We start from the raw sequence: 16,969 nt of genomic DNA, 5'->3' as shown, positions 1-16,969 counted from the left end.
GGTCAAAGGTGTCCGAGCAACTGGCTCCTCACAAAACGCCATGCACTACTCTCGATGAACTGTGGTATCGTGTTGAAGCTGCATGGGCAGCTCTACCTGTACACGCCATGCAAGCTCTGTTTGACTCAATGCCCAGGCGTATCACGACCGTTGTTACGGCCGAAGTTGGTTGTTCCGGGTACTGTTTTCTCAGGATCTATGCAGCCAAATTGGTTCAAATGGTTCAAATGGCTCTGAGCACTATGCGACTTAACTTCTTAGGTCATCAGTCGCCTAGAACTTAGAACTACTTAAACCTAACTAACCTAAGGACATCACACACATCCATGCCCGAGGCAGGATTCGAACCTGGGGCCGTAGCAGTCGCGGCACCCAAATTGCGTGAAAATGTAATCACATGTCAGTTCTAGTATAATATATTTGTCCAATGAATACCCGTTTATCATCTGTATTTTTTCTTGGTGTAGCAATTTTAATGGCCAGTAGTATACAAACAGGAGCATGTCCACTTTCTTTCTGCTCCGATAGGAGCATTTTTCCGCTAGATCGTACAGTCTTGTGAAATCGGATGGATCATTTTGAAACAGGTAGTATTTCATGGGATGTCAGAGCATGGCCTAAGGATGGGGTGAGAAAGCGGTAACGTGTGGAGTGGAGCCGTGCTGATGCCCTGTGCGTGGCAGCGCTGCACGAGGCGGCAGGCAGTCAGTGTCCGCGAGGCCCTGCGGAGGCGGCGGCGACCCACACAAGGCCGCGCGCCGACGTGGGAGTCCGGCGGCTGGGGAACCGCCGCTGGCCGCCTGCCAGCCGCGCGCTGGAGGCGGGGCGCTCGCTCGCAACCGTCTCTGCGTCACGCTTCCCAGTAGCGCGGCCGTCACTGGCTACCACCGGCTTCCCTACAACCGCCGTGAGCGCGTGTACCGGCAGGTAGCTGGTCACGCGGCTACTCTGTCGGCAGTTTTCTCCTCCGATTGCGAAAACGTTCTGTTAGTACCCACCTACATAGAGATAAATGGTCATCACGATAAAATAAGAGAAATCACAGCACGCACGGAAAAATTTAAGTGTTCGTTTTTCCCACGTGCCGTTCGAGGGTGGAACGGTAGAGAGGCAGCATCAAAGTGGTTTTTTGAACCCTCTGCCAGGCACTTTATTGTGAATAGCAGAGTAATCACGTAGATGTAGATGTAGATGTAGATGGGTGCTCTGCTTACGGAAGGTGCTCAGAAAGTAATGCAACACTTTTTTCTGATATCAGGCTGGTTTTATTCAGGAGTCCAATACTTCATGTTATTCCCCACCTCTTTTGGCTACAAAACCGTATTTTTCCACGTAATCTCCGTTCAATGCGACGGCCTTACGCCATCTCACTGGGAGGATCTGGATGCCCATGTTGTACCTTTCTAATGGTCGATGTCGCAGTCAACATATTGCTGCATCAGCAACTTCCCCATCACTCCGCCGAGTCCATCCTCCATTGGGCCAAAAAGATGGAAGTGGGAAGGTGTGAGATCTAGGCTGTATGGCCGGCCGGAGTGGCCGTGCGGTTCTAGGCGCTACAATCTGGAACCGAGAGACCGCTACGGTCGCAAGTTCGAATTCTGCCTGGGGCATGGATGTGTCTGATGTCCTTAGGTTAGTTAGGTTTAATTAGTTCTAAGTTCTAGGCGACTGATGACCTCAGAAGTTCAGTCGCATAGTGCTCAGAGCCATTTTTTGGGCTCTAGGGTGTCTACATCTTCATCTACATGGATACTCTGCAAATCACATTTCAGTGCTTGACAGAGGGTTCATCGAACCACCTTCACAATTCTCTATTATTCTAATCTCGTATAGCGCGCGCAAAGAATGAACACCTATATCTTTCCGTACGGGCTCTGATTTCCCTTACTTTATCGTGGTGATCGTTCCTCCCTATGTAGGTCGGTGTCAACAAAATATTTTCGCATTCGGAGGAGAAAGTTGGTGATTGAAATTTCGTGACAAGATTCCGTCGCAACGAAAAACGCCTTTCTTTTAATGATTTCCAGACCAAATCCTGTATCACTTCTGTGACACTCTCTCCCATATTTCGCGATAATACAAATACTTTGAATTTTTTCGATGTACTCCGTCAGTCCTACCTGGTAAGGATCCCACACAGCGCAGCAGTATTCTAAAAGAGGACGGACAAGCTTAGTGTAGGCACTCTCCTTAGTAGATCTGATACATTTTCTAAGTGTCCTGCCAATAAAACGCAATCTTTGTTTAGCCTTCCCCACAACATTTTCTGTGTATTCCTCCCAATTTAAGTTGTTCGTAATTGTAATACCTGGGTATTTAGTTGAATTTACGGCTTTTAGATTAGACTGATTTATCGTCTAACAGAAGTTTAACGAGTTCCTTTTAGCACTCAAGTGGATTACCTCACACTTTTCGTTAATTAGGGTCAATTGCCAATTTTCGCACCATTCAGACATGTTTTCTAAATCGTTTTGCAGTTTGTTTTGATCTTCTGATGACTTTATTAGTCCATCTGCAAACAACCGAAGACAGCTGCTGAGATTCTCTCCAAAATCGTTAATATAGATAAGGGACAGCAAAGGGCCTATAACACTACCTTGAGGAACTCCAGAAATGTCTTCTGTTTTACTCGATGACTTTCCGTCAATTACTACGAACTGTGACCTCTCTGATAGGAAATCACAGATCCAGTGGCATAAGTGAGACGATATTCCATGGTAAAATGTCAAAAGCCTTCCGGAAATCCAGAAATACGGAATCGATCTGAAATCCCTTGTCAATAGCACTCAACACTTCATGTGAATAAAGAGCTAGTTGTGTTTCACAGGAACGATGTTTTCTAAACCCATGTTGACTGTGTGTGTCAATAGACAGTTTTCTTCGAGGTAATTCATAATGTTCGAACACAATATACACTCCTGGAAATTGAAATAAGAACACCGTGAATTCATTGTCCCAGGAAGGGGAAACTTTATTGACACATTCCTGGGGTCAGATACATCACATGATCACACTGACAGAACCACAGGCACATAGACACAGGCAACAGAGCATGCACAATGTCGGCACTAGTACAGTGTATATCCACCTTTCGCAGCAATGCAGGCTGCTATTCTCCCATGGAGACGATCGTAGAGATGCTGGATGTAGTCCTGTGGAACGGCTTGCCATGCCATTTCCACCTGGCGCCTCAGTTGGACCAGCGTTCGTGCTGGACGTGCAGACCGCGTGAGACGACGCTTCATCCAGTCCCAAACATGCTCAATGGGGGACAGATCCGGAGATCTTGCTGGCCAGGGTAGTTGACTTACACCTTCTAGAGCACTTTGGGTGGCACGGGATACATGCGGACGTGCATTGTCCTGTTGGAACAGCAAGTTCCCTTGCCGGTCTAGGAATGGTAGAACGATGGGTTCGATGACGGTTTGGATGTACCGTGCACTATTCAGTGTCCCCTCGACGATCACCAGTGGTGTACGGCCAGTGTAGGAGATCGCTCCCCACACCATGATACCGGGTGTTGGCCCTGTGTGCCTCGGTCGTATGCAGTCCTGATTGTGGCGCTCACCTGCACGGTGCCAAACACGCATACGACCATCATTGGCACCAAGGCAGAAGCGACTCTCATCGCTGAAGACGACACGTCTCCATTCGTCCCTCCATTCACGCCTGTCGCGACATCACTGGAGGCGGGCTGCACGATGTTGGGGCGTGAGCGGAAGACGGCCTAACGGTGTGCGGGACCGTAGCCCAGCTTCATGGAGACGGTTGCGAATGGTCCTCACCGATACCCCAGGAGCAACAGTGTCCCTAATTTGCTGGGAAGTGGCGGTGCGGTCCCCTACGGCACTGCGTAGGATCCTACGGTCTTGGCGTGCATCCGTGCGTCGCTGCGGTCCGGTCCCAGGTCGACGGGCACGTGCACCTTCCGCCGACCACTGGCGACAACATCGATGTACTGTGGAGACCTCACGCCCCACGTGTTGAGCAATTCGGCGGTACGTCCACCCGGCCTCCCGCATGCCCACTATACGCCCTCGCTCAAAGTCCGTCGACTGCACATACGGTTCACGTCCACGCTGTCGCGGCATGCTACCAGTGTTAAAGACTGCGATGGAGCTCCGTATGCCACGGCAAACTGGCTGACACTGACGGCAGCGGTGCACAAATGCTGCGCAGCTAGCGCCATTCGACGGCCAACACCGCGGTTCCTGGTGTGTCCGCTGTGCCGTGTGTGTGATCATTGCTTGTACAGCCCTCTCGCAGTGTCCGGAGCAAGTATGGTGGGTCTGACGCACCGGTGTCAATGTGTTCTTTTTTCCATTTCCAGGAGTGTATATTCATCCACTAATTGAGAAAGAAAGCACTTAGTGACTTGCAACCAACTTTACAAACGTTTTCAAACATTTCCGAGACCTTTTCTCGCTGACACCCTCTTCAAAATTCCGAAAAGAAAAAAATTTATCGCTTACAACATTTTCACTGTTCATGCAGTAAAAATGCCGCATCAAGCATGGCCTTTTAATTTATCATTTCTGTACTACTAACTTTATGCAACACATTATGCAAACAGTATTCACGTACGGTAAACCATTTGATCGCACTGCAAAATTATATAATTCTATTACACGTACTTCAGGAGATATGACATCATGTAAGAGGTATGCGCTATATGCGCTGCCTGCAATAGGCAAGACATAGGAGAGTCTCTGACCAGAGAGCAGTATTTAGTTAGTTGTTGCTTGTCGCTAGTCGGCAGTAGTCTTCAGTAGTCTGCGTGAGTCTTCAGTAGTCGGCTGTAGTCTGCGTGAGTCATGAGTAGTCGGCGCGTGCCTGCACGTGTCGGCAGTCTGCTCTGGTCGAGACTCTGGAGGATGAGTATTATTGTAGAAGGTAAAGAAGCAGCCTTGCGCATATCTAATAATGTCATCCAATTTCTTTTTTTAAAAAAATATCCCCCACTAATAATTTTTATAATATAAAGTAATTTTTAAAAAAGAAGTGTAACCTCCCCACAGAAATATTAAATTAAAATATGAACCAAGTGTAAACTCCCCACGGAAATAATAATAAAAAATGAATTTTAGTGTAACCTCCCCACGGAAATAATAATTAAATGAATTTTAAATATTGTAACCTCTGAACAAAATTGGCTCCCATTTATAATCTCTGTGCAGAAATGCATTCACATTTAATGTTCCCACAAAATCCTTTTTTCATTTAATGTTAAGTTCGAAACAGAAAAATTCCTAAACACCAAAATAATAAAAAAAAAATCAGTAACCTGGTAAATTTTATGACGACAGCAGCGCTGCGCCTCGGCCCTGTATTCTGAATAAAAAAAGCAAAAATTCTTACCTCAATAAAAACTGCGAATATATCTGCTCTTATATAAAAAATTTTCGGCACAGCTCCGTGCAATGCTGGACTATGCTTTGTGATTCATGAAAGGAAAGATAATCCATTGAAAAAATCTTTAAATTGAAATGAATGCTTTTTTTTAAAAAAAAAAATTTCATGTGTCGAAAAGTTTCCTTTTTTCCTCCTCTCCAGGCGCACAGACAATCTCTGGTTGGTTAACATTTGGGATCTTGTAGGTTTTAAATTGACTGTTGACGGAAGCAAAGGTTACCCTGAGTAGTCTGTGTCATAGTATCTATTCTGTTACCTGCGATTCTGATACTGGTAGCTCTCTCTAGAAAATTCGGGCGGTTTCTTTCCTTGACGAATCAGAGAACCTCCTGTTTTTAAGAAACAGGGGCTTGGAGCCGCCGTGCCCACATTCCTGTAAGAAAAGCGCTGTGCGGCGCCTGGGCCCCACACTGGCCATCGTGGTCGCAACTTCTGAAATCGTAAGACCTCCTCCGGAACACAGATCGAGATATTGTATTCCGGTAAGTGTAGTCAAGTATTATTTGAATAGGAGAATTTCATTGCATTCAGTTTCTAGAACGTTCGTGAGTGGTATTGTTTTCATTCAGTGAATCGATTTAGTTAATTTACGAGAGAAATGTGTGCACAAGCACTTGGCTTTTTTCGCGATGAAGGTGGCCTTGTGCACTCAGCGATAGTCCCTCATTTGAGTTATTACGAGCCGTATTTCTTGATCATCGTGTAATAGATTAATTCTGATAAAAGTTGCATGTCAGTCGCATTCATTTACAGTGTCTTTGAATAACCTTTAATTCGTCCTTGTGAACCACGTGGGAAAAATAAGTCAATGTGCGATTACCTATGCGAGTAAAGTAGTCTCAGAAATCAGTCGAGTTTAGACTTTACTGTTACTCGATTTAGCTTGTGTAATAGGCGAGGAGAGGTATTTTATTTTGAAGCACGACTGCGTGTGCGACTTCGCTGTCGATGGGAAGCCTTTGTTTCGGAATTGGTAAACTCCTCAGTCCACCCAAGTAGTACCTATGGTGGAGGAATATAATATTACATGCCTATTTTGAGTCGTGTGAGAATCATCTTTTAGTTTCCGGTGTATCTGGCCAACCTCCTCTTCATCTTCTCATAAGATTCACAAGTTGGTTTTTCCTTTGCACCGTTTCTGTCCAGCATTATTATTATAGTGGGATTATGATCGTATTGCGTGCTCAATGTCATCTTGTTCATACAAGGTGTGTCGTTGTGTCCAATAACTGTGAATTTATAAGATACGTTTTTCAAGACTTAGTCTATCTCAAGTCACTTTCTCTCCTGCTTCAGTCAGTAGCACCTCTTGAAAAGAGCAATGGAAAAGATTGTGAAAGGCAATAATACTCGTAAAGCTTGTAAGATAATTATGTTTAGATAATCTAAAGAAACCCCGCTTAGTGTTATGTGGCAGCTCTTCCCCAAAAACTGACACTCAACACATTTCATGATACTATATGCTCATCCTCTTTGCTCAAAGTAGTCGCACTCTTAAGCTGCACCATAACTGCAGAGCGTATTCAGTACTACCAGTGACTGCCCAGCTAATTGCTTTTTCTCTTCCCTGCTTTTATCACCGTGAGGGCTTGTTATTACTCTGCATGCAGAGCTGAAAGCTTTAAAGCTGGCTGGGACAAAATACAATTTTACTTAAAGGAACAGAGAGAAGCTTCATAAATGTGTCATAGCCAAAAGCTGAGCTTCAGCATAGGCAGCCCCGACGGATTTCGCTTCACCCATTCCCGGTCTCCAGGAGACCCCCAAAGGTCCAGCTGTCTGCCAAAAAACTGTATTGTTTGTGTCTAGAAAGAATCCTTTAAGACAGATAAAAGTCTGAGCCAGGTGCAGCCTTTGAGAAACGCTTCAGCGTGAGAAATGCTGTTTGCCTCAGCAGCCACCTTACAGGAGGACGTTCAGTTTAAACTTTTGGGACACGCTTCCTCATTGATTCGTAATGTTAGTTTCTGAAGCGCCCGTGTCTTTGTCGTGCATGTCTACATGTGAACCTTCGTATTTGTCTGTTTCAGTTTTATACCGTGGAGTGGAAGATGTTTCCTTGCCTCCTCGCCACTCCATGGCACTATTGGTTACAAACAACAAAATCCGCGAGAGAAAAAGTTTGTTTAACCTTATCACAACGTTATTACTGAACAGAACTCGCAGTGTGTGCTAGATTTCCTCGTTCATCCTCTCCTCCATTGTCTTTTATCTAAGGTCGGTCCTCGAAAAGTCTTCTCTTTTTTCGATTATTGACAGTTTTTCCTTTCCTCGTTTAGCTTTGCTCTAGCTCCCTGTAAAATGTGTGATTTCTGAACGTAACAGTGTGTTATAGATTCGTATCTTAGTGTTCGGTGGTATTGATTTTTAGTTGACGGCATCCCTGAGGGAGTAAATGCTTTTTATTTCCATTGATATTCTTTCGTCGATGTCCATTCCTATACTGTTGTCACTGGTAAACCAACACCCCAAGTATTTTAATTGTGAATTCACTTGAACCTCAGATCATCTATCCCATAAATTCTTACTGCTCTTCTCTTCTTCCTAACTGCATGAGTTCCGTTATGTCTCTTTCATATTTAGTTCAAACGTAGTGCGTAGTTGACGATTTTCTGACACATTTCTTTCACCTCATGGTTTCATTCACTTAGTAGTATTATATATCTACATATGCGAGACAACTGTAATTACCATCCATCTGTTCCCCAGTCCACTCTTGTTGCCTAAATTCCATTATTCCTTTCTATAAGATGGCACTTAACAGAACACATGAGAGAGCATCCCCTCTTTAACGTTTGTGTTGAGAGCCCTCGGGAATGCAGTGCTGCACTTGATGCATCTCTACAAGTTTGCACCACACTCACTTGCTTCTCTGGGATTTTGAAGTCACGCAGCGCATTGTATAGTCCTTTCCTGTGGATGCCGTCGCGTGCACGTTGAAAACCGTCGATAGGTATTCTGAGTGTTTTTCAAACAATTGTCTTATAGTGAAAAATGTGTTGTCGGTCACTTTGGTCGAAAGCCAGCTTCGTATTCTTGTATGTCGTTCTCTGTGAAAGGCTGAAATTGTCTGAGGATACTGATAGACAGTATCTTGTAGGTATTCTCTCCTTTTTTCGATTATTTGCTTTAATGATAAAATTTGCAGGATCAGTCGGTGGCAACGACGGTGGCCAGGGCAAATGCCAGTATGGTTCCTCGCATAAGGCCACGTCCCACTACCTGTTCGATCATTGTCAATAAACCTACAAGTGTGTAAATTCCTGTTTACGTGAATAATGTTTTTATTTATTTGTTCAGGAACTGTAATACTATGACATTCCAACACCATTGTGAAAGTGATCCACAGATGAGTAAATGAATGAAATTGCTACTGCTGCTGCTGCTACTACTACTACTACTACTACTACTACTAATACCACCCCCACATTTTTCATACTGCATTTGGACTGCTAGGAGCGCCATCTAATAAGTTTTGTGGAGGCTGTAGTATTCCAATCAGCCCACTTAGCCTGGACCACCGCCCCCCTCCCCTTCCACAGCGCCACTCACATGCTGCGCAACAGAGGCCACCGACTCCGTTGCCCATGGAGCACCATGTGGAGATGGAGCCTCGTGGAGATCTTTTGTCCTCTTTCTTTGTGTAAATGGCAGTTGTATTTTAATTAGGAAACTATTATACATAAATGGATGTAGGAAATTATAAAAGAAAAAATTTGGTTTACGGAGAGCGATAAAGAAAGCTGGGATAGACTGAGTAGTGGGAAATCCCATCACCTGTGCAATAAGGGAAGGTTAATGATTTACATGTTTGCTCTGGCGCCTGGTATAATAACCTGCTAACTAGGTTACACATTGTACATATAGTGTTTGTATACCAAGCGATAAAGGATTACTACTGATATGTGTTGTGTACGCTATGTATTGTGTCTCTTCCTGTGTTCTATCGTGTCCTTACTCTTATTCTACCTTACGTCGCACGTTAAAAATCTGTATTATTAAAGTAACAAGTTGAACGTGGCGCCTCATACAATAATTGACCACAATTGTAACCTACGTCTCTCTGGTTCAGCATATGTTTCATGCTCCCATATTTGGGTGTCTACATGCTGTTCTTCGTGTATTCAATCCTCTGCGTCGTTGTTGGAGGAGTCTGTAGTATTGAAGTCCTCATCTCTACTAACCCAGTCGTCTCTTTGACGTCTGATACGATGCCTGTGAGATCTCATTTGTTTATACACTGAAGAGCCAAAGAAACTGGCATGGCTGCCTAATATCGTGTAGGGCCACCGCGAGCACGCAGAAGTGCCGCAACGCGGCGTGGCATGGACTCGACTAATGTCTGAAGTAGTGCTGGAGGGAACTGACACCACGAATCCTGCAGGGCTAGCCATAAATCCGTAAGAGTACGAGAGGGTGGAGATCTCTTGTGAACAGCACGTTGCAAGGCATCCCAGATATACTCAATAATGTGTATGTTTGGGGAGTTTGGTGGCCAGCCTAAGCGTTTAAATTTAGAAGAGTGTTCCTGGGGCCACACTGTAGCAATTATGGGCGTGTGGGGTGTCGCATTGTCCTGCTGGAATTGCCCAAGTCTGGCGAAATGCACAATGGACAGGAATGGATGCAGGTGATCAGACAGGATGCTTACGTACGTGTCACCTGTTAGAGTCGTATCTAGACGTATTAGGAGTCCCATATCACTCCAACTGCACACTATTCATACCATTGCAGAGCCTCTACCAGCTTGAACAGTCCCCTGCTGACATATAGGGTCCATGGATTCATGAGGTTGTCTCCACACCCGTGCACTTCCATCCGCTCGATACAATTCGAAACGAGGCTCGTCCGACCAGGAAACATGTTTCCAGTCATCAACAGTCCAGTGTCGGTGATGACGGTCCAGGTGAGGCGTAAAGCTTTGCGTCGTGCGGTCATCAAGAGTGGGCCTTCGGCTCAGAAAGCCCATATGGATGATGTTTCGTTGAATGGTCCAGCATTGAAATCTGCAGCAATTTGAGGAAGGGTTGCACTTCTGTCACGTTGAACGATTCTCTTCAGTCGTTGTCGGACCCGTTCTTGCAGGATCTTTTTGCGGCCGCAGCGATGTTGAAGTTTGATGTTTTACCGGATTCCTGATATTCACAATACTTTCGTGAAATGGTCGCATGGGAAAAAATCCCCTCTTCATCGCTACTTCGGAGATGCTGTGTCCCATCGCTCGTGCGCCGATTATAACACCACGTTCAAACTCACTTAAATCTTGCTAACCTGCCATTGTAGTAGCAGTAACCGATCTAACAATTGCCCCAGACATTTGTCTTATATATCCGTTACCGACTGCAGCGCCGCATTCTGCCTGTATTTGAATACTCATGCCTATATCAGTTTCTTTGGAGCTTCAGTGTAGATGGTATGTTCTGTCTTGTTGGTATGTTGTGTTAGCTTATTTAGTTGTTGCCATATGTGTGAGTTTCTGAGTGTGTGTTGCACTGTTTCTGTTGTGATTGGTGATTGTTGATATGTTTCACCGTGTGCGGTACCCACAGTACAGCACAAAGTGCATCGGCCATTACTATTATCGTATGCATCAATTACAGTAATACACATTTAGCAAAACAAAGAAATATATATATATAAATGAACATGTCAAATTATATTCAGTACACAAGTTTTAAAACTCCTCAGACTACGCTCGGATATTGATGGACTCGATCCAGCGGAGTGCCTCGTGGGATGCTTGATGGAGCTTCTCAATGCCACCAGGAAAGCGTCTGATTGGACATTCATTCACAATGTGGCTCATTATTTGGGTGTCACCGCAGTCACACACACTGTCACTTGAAAACCCCCACTTGTGCATGTTGTATTTGCACCTACCCTCTTCGGTTCGACATCTGTTTAACTGCACCCACACCTCCCTTGGTTGGTGGAAGCCTGGAACTGGAACTATTGGATTGTCTACAAGTTCGTGGTTTCGGGTTCTTGTAGCTTGCCACTCACGTTACCACTCTGCGTCCTGGTCGAATCCTGTGGATAGCATTTGGACTCCCATTTCATATGCTGGTCTTCTAGATTTGAGGCGTTTCCTGGGCAGTGATAGCAAATCGTCATGAGGAGGGATCGAGTTGTTTTCAGAAACTTGCTGACAGAGGTTGTAAAGAGCAGTCTTTCGACGGAGGTCTGGTGGACAGATGTTTGAAAGCACTGGTAGCCAGCAAGTAGGTGTAGACCGGACTGTACCACTAATTACTCTCATAACTGAGTTCAGTTGGACGTCTACTTTCACTACGTGGGCGCTTCGGAGCCAAATTGGTGCACAGTATTCTGCTGCAGAGTATAAAGGGATGCTCCTTGGAGGACTGATGTGGTTGCTCCCCATGTACTGCCTGCCAGCTTTCTCACAAGGTTCAATCGTGTTTGTCTCTTCTTGGCCAAGTTGGAAATGTGTTTTTTGTATGTTAAAGTTCTGCCCAGAGTGACTCCCAGGTATTTCGGGCTTTCGTTGAATCTGACTGTGCCAAGAGGGCCGAACTGTGGACTGATCTTTGCTGATATAAGGCGATTAGAGAGGTGGAGCAGGCTTACCTCGGTTTTAGAAACATTTAGTCTCAGTCGCCATGTCTGGATTGTGCCGTTGCCGTCCGTAGATAGTGAGAAGCGCTGTGGGTGCGCTCGGTATAGGCCGCGGTCAGTCAGGAAATGAACCATTAGCATTATTCATCCGTGACCGTTCCCTGATACTCGAGAAAAAGTTGTACACACTATGGCCTTTGTCCTTATCGTTCCACTCCCGTTGCCAGACATTCAGTCTGCAAAAGTTAGCTGACGTTTGTGTCCTACGTCTTCCCCTGTTATTTCCCTGACCTTACCGTGTGTTCACCTCCTAAGCGAGTAGCATGCGACCCGATATCTGATCGTTACATCGCTTGGGAAGGGACCGAACAGTACACACAGCGCCTCTGTTGAGATAGTGCGGAATGTCACCTACATCCTCAGGAGTACACTCCTTTGTCCACGCGTTACTGCTGTCCTGTTGGCCATTGGTCACTAGAGCAAGCCCATGTGTTTATAGACTTTCTGAGATGCTCACTACCACTACTACTACTACAACATGTGAAGGGGTTTCGACAAGTAATGCAACACATTTATTTTCTGGCCTATTTAGATTGAAAATACGCAGAATTTGGTGTGGGACACCGTGGAATATTCTCGTTTCAGACCTTATACCTTCCGGTGCTATATATAACATTCAAAATGGTGTCTGTACCGGAGGTACATTCCAAGCAGAGAGCTGTCATTGAGTTTCTTTTGGTCGAACCCCACAAAATCGCAGATATTCATAGGAGCTTACAGAACGTCTTTGGAGACCTGGCAGTGAACAAAAGCACGGTGATCACTGGGCGAGCAGTCTGTCATCATCGCAACAAGTTCGCGCAAACCTATCCCATCTCCCGCATACCGGCTGGCCTCACTCATCTGCAATTCCTGCAGCGATGGGATGTGCGGACACTCTCATTCGAGGTGATCGATGGATCACAATGGAAGACCTTGCTACTCAACGGAATATCTCTGATGATAGTGCTGACACACTCGTCCACCAGTTGGGACACTCAAAGGTGCGTGTACGCCCGCCAAGTGATCCACACCTGTTCAGAGCATAGTGCGGGAGTGTTAGTGCGAGTGGAGAAGTGCAAAGGGGACGATGATACTCACAGCGGAGCAGTGGAGCAGTGGTTGTACAAACTTACGTGACAACAAAGTCGTGGAAACAGTGTGGTTAGTTGTTTGCTGAGAATTTTAATGGTATCTAAGTTCCAGCAAAGAGTGTCACTCAGAGCTTAGTACGAAAATGGTGTGGACAGGATTTTTTTTGAACAAGTAAAAAAACATTGCGAAACGTGCACGTGCACAGGAGAATGTGGCTGCAGTCCACCAGAAAATGCCTCAGAGTCCTGCCAAATCAACCCGACGCCCGTCGCAAGAGACCAGCATATCACGTCGATCACGCGGACGAACACTTCATCTGGACCAGCACGTGCATCCCTAACAGATGCTCCTCTGTGCCTTCAGTTTTGTGAGCGGCTCTTCACTGGCTTGGTCATGGATCTGTTCGTTATGTCTGGTATAACCTGAGTTCTGGGCAGCGGAGAGTGCACATAACTTCCACGAAATACCATTGCATGATCAGAAGGTTGGGATATGGTGTACAGTGCCATATTATTGGTCCATCTTCTTTCATCAGACGCTGACTTTGGTGCGTTACATTGCCAGCATTTTACAAATCATTTTTGGCAGCGTTAACGGAGGAGGAAAAGACCTACAGTTACTTCCAACAGGTTGGAACAACTGCCCATACAGCCGGACGAACCTTGGAGTACATTTACATAATCTTCACATACGGCACAGTTGTAAGCAGGCCCAGCTGGCCACCCAGGTCACCTGATCTGCCAGCGTACGATTACTTTGTGTGGGGAGCCTCAAGCCTAAGAACCTCATAGTCTTCAAGAACTGCAACAGAACATTTTGGATGAGACTGCAACAATTCCAGCAGTCCTGCTTCGATCCGCCTTCAGTAACTTGCTGATCAGGTCCCAGATGTACCGAGAGATGAATAGTGGTCACTTTTATCATCTGCTATAGTCGGATTAGTACTGTATTTCCTTTCCTCTGCTGTGTTTCTTCGTACCATGGAACTCTGTTCTACAGGCCACTTCTATTTGCCCCACCCTGTTGGAGACCACAAGGAGCAACGAAGGACCATCTGGGTGGAATAGCTTGTGGCTTATGACACTGATAGTGACAAGTTTTTGTCGAACATCCTCACAGAACCGGAAACAAAACGGCATTCCACGGAATGGCGCGACATCACCTCTCCTCCATAGAAAACGTTTAAGGTCGCATCTTCAGCCGGTAAAGTCATGCCGACGGTCTTCTGGGACTGAAACAGTTATTCTGTTTGCTGTCGTTTCTCATGGCGCAACGACCAACTCTGTTATGTATTGTGCTGCCCACAGGAAACGGAAGAAACGACTTCAGCGTGTTGCGTGTTCGTAGCCACAAAAATACAAACGAACTGGTCCTTCTCCATTACAACGCAAGGCCCCACACAAGTCTACGGACCCGAGAAGAGCTCAGAAAACTTCCTTGGACCGTTCTGCCTCGTACATCCTACAGCACGAATCTCGCATCTTCCGACTTCAATCTTTTCTGCCCAATGAAGGATGCACACCGTAGGAAGCAGTATGCGGATGATTGGGAGGTTATTGATCCAGCAAGACACTGACTCTGACGTCGACCATTACAGTAGTACCATGCGGTAAAACAAGCCTGCCTAAGGCCTTCTTATTGAACCGGGATTATTTTCAAAACTGTATTTGTAGCCAAAACTGAGGCGACTATACTACTGGCCATTAAAATTGCTACACCAAGAAGAAATGCAGATCATTAACGGGTATTCATCGGACAAATATATTATAGTAGAACTGACATGTGATTACATTTTCACGCAATTTGGGTGCATAGATCCTGAGAAATCAGTATCCAGAACCACCACCTCTGGCCGTAATAACGGCCTTGATACGCCTGGGCATTCAGTCAAACACAGCTTGGATGGCCTGTACAGGTACAGCTGCGCATGCAGCTTCAACACGATACCACAGTTCATCAAGAGTAGTGACGGGAGTATTGTGACGAGCCAGTTGCTCGGCCACCATTGACCAGACGTTTTCAGTTGGTGAGAGATCTGGAGAATGTCCTGACCAGGGCAGCAGTGGAACAGTTTCTGCATCCAGAAAGGCCCGTACAGGACCTACAACATGCGGTCGTGCATTATCCTGCTGAAATGTAGGGTTTCGCAGGGATCGAATGAAGGGCAGAGCCACGGTTCGTAACACATCTGAAATGTAACGGCCAGTGTTCAAAGTGCCGTCAATGTGAAGAAGAGGTGACCGAGACGTGTAACCAATGGCACCCCATACCATCACGCTTGGTGATGCGCCAGTATGGAGACGACGAATACACGCTTCCAATGTGCGTTCACCGCGATGTCGCCAAACACGGATGCGACCATCGTGATGCTGTAAAGAGAACCGGATTCATCCGAAAAAAATGACGTTTTGCCATTCGTGCACCCAAGTTCGTCGTTGAGTACACCATCGCAGGCGCTCCTGTCTGTGGTGCAGCGTCAAGGGTAACCGCAGCCACGGTCTCCGAGCTGATAGTCCGTGCTGCTGCAAACGTCGTCGAACTGTTCGTGCAGATGGTTGTTGTCTTGCAAACGTATCCATCTGCCGACGCAGGGATCGAGACGTGGCTGCACGATTCGTTACAATGCGGATAAGATGCCTGTCATCTCGACTGCTAGTGATACGAGGCCGTTGGGAAACAGCACGGCGTTCCGTACTACCCTCCTAAACCTAGCGATTCCATATTCTGCAATCAGTCATTGGATCTCGACCAACGCGAGCAGCAATGTCGCGATACGATAAACCACAATCGCGATAGGCTGTAATCCGACCTTTATCAAAGTCGGAAACGTGATGGTACGCATTTCTCCTCCTTACACGAGGCATCACAACAACTTTTCACCAGGCAACGCCGGAAGGCTGCTGTTTGTGTATGAGAAATCGGTTGGAAACTTTAGTCATGTCAGCACGTTGTAGGTGTCGCCACCGGCGCCAATCTTGTGTGAATGCTCTGAACAGCTAATCATTTGCACATCACAGCATCTTCTTCGTGTCGGTTAAATTTCGCGTCTGTAGCACGTCATCTTCGTGGTGTAGCAATTGTAATGGCCAGTAGTGTAATACGGTGTACTGGAATCCTGGATAAAGCCAACCTGCTTTCAGGAAAAAATGTGTTGCATTACTTACTGAACACCCCTCGTACATCCTCGTGGAGGCAGGCAGTGAACCAGGTGTGGAGAGGGACAAGGCGTGGTGCGCCCTACCTGCGAGGCGGTGATGCCGGAGGTGCAGGCGGGCGTGGGCAGCGAGCGCTTGCGCATGTCGCGGAACGGCGACAGCAGGCCCGGGTTGAGCAGCGGCGAGTCCGGGTTGAAGCCGGGCGGCGGCGACGGCGGGCCGGGGCTGCCCTCGTCGTCGGTGCCGCCCGACTCCTCCACGACGATCAGCGGCTCGCCGGGGCCCTGCGCCGTCGTCGCCGGCGCGTACGACGCCCGCCGCATCCTGCAGCACGCGACACGCAGCCAAGTGTTACCACCGCTCAGACAACTCGTACACATACACGGGGTGCTACGCGGCCGTACTGAAAGACAATACAAACACGTCGAGCCCCGACATAGAGTGTAAAGGGTGTAAGTGCAGATATTGCTACTAGTGCCTAAGGACGGTGTACTGAACGTAACATCAGTATTTGCATCTGCATATTAATAATTATAGCTACTACAAGTCGTATGTTTCTAGGTTAGGTTGTACCTCAGAGTACATGTGACGAGACCACACCATTAATGTTTATTTTGTCGCGCGGAGTGGCCGTGCGGTTAGAGGCGCCTTGTCACTGACTGGGCGGCCCCTGCCGCCGGAGGTTCGCG

General features: G+C 46.6%; 1 protein-coding gene across 1 annotated transcript in view; it reads right to left on the bottom strand.

Moving 5' to 3' along the window:
• Nucleotides 1-16,603, bottom strand: part of LOC126110556 (uncharacterized) — a 75,871-nt gene extending 59,268 nt beyond the window's left edge. The window contains exon 1 of the mRNA XM_049915000.1: nucleotides 16,367-16,603. Coding sequence (XP_049770957.1) covers nucleotides 16,367-16,603 — 237 coding nt within the window. The remainder of the gene's footprint in view (nucleotides 1-16,366) is intronic.
• Between the last annotated feature and the right edge of the window lie 366 nt (nucleotides 16,604-16,969).

Source organism: Schistocerca cancellata, chromosome 1 (assembly GCF_023864275.1).
Source record: "Schistocerca cancellata isolate TAMUIC-IGC-003103 chromosome 1, iqSchCanc2.1, whole genome shotgun sequence".
Classification (NCBI taxonomy): Eukaryota; Metazoa; Arthropoda; class Insecta; order Orthoptera; family Acrididae; genus Schistocerca; species Schistocerca cancellata.
Note: the sequence above shows the minus strand (reverse complement) of the source record. Positions and strands in the feature narration are given on the sequence as shown.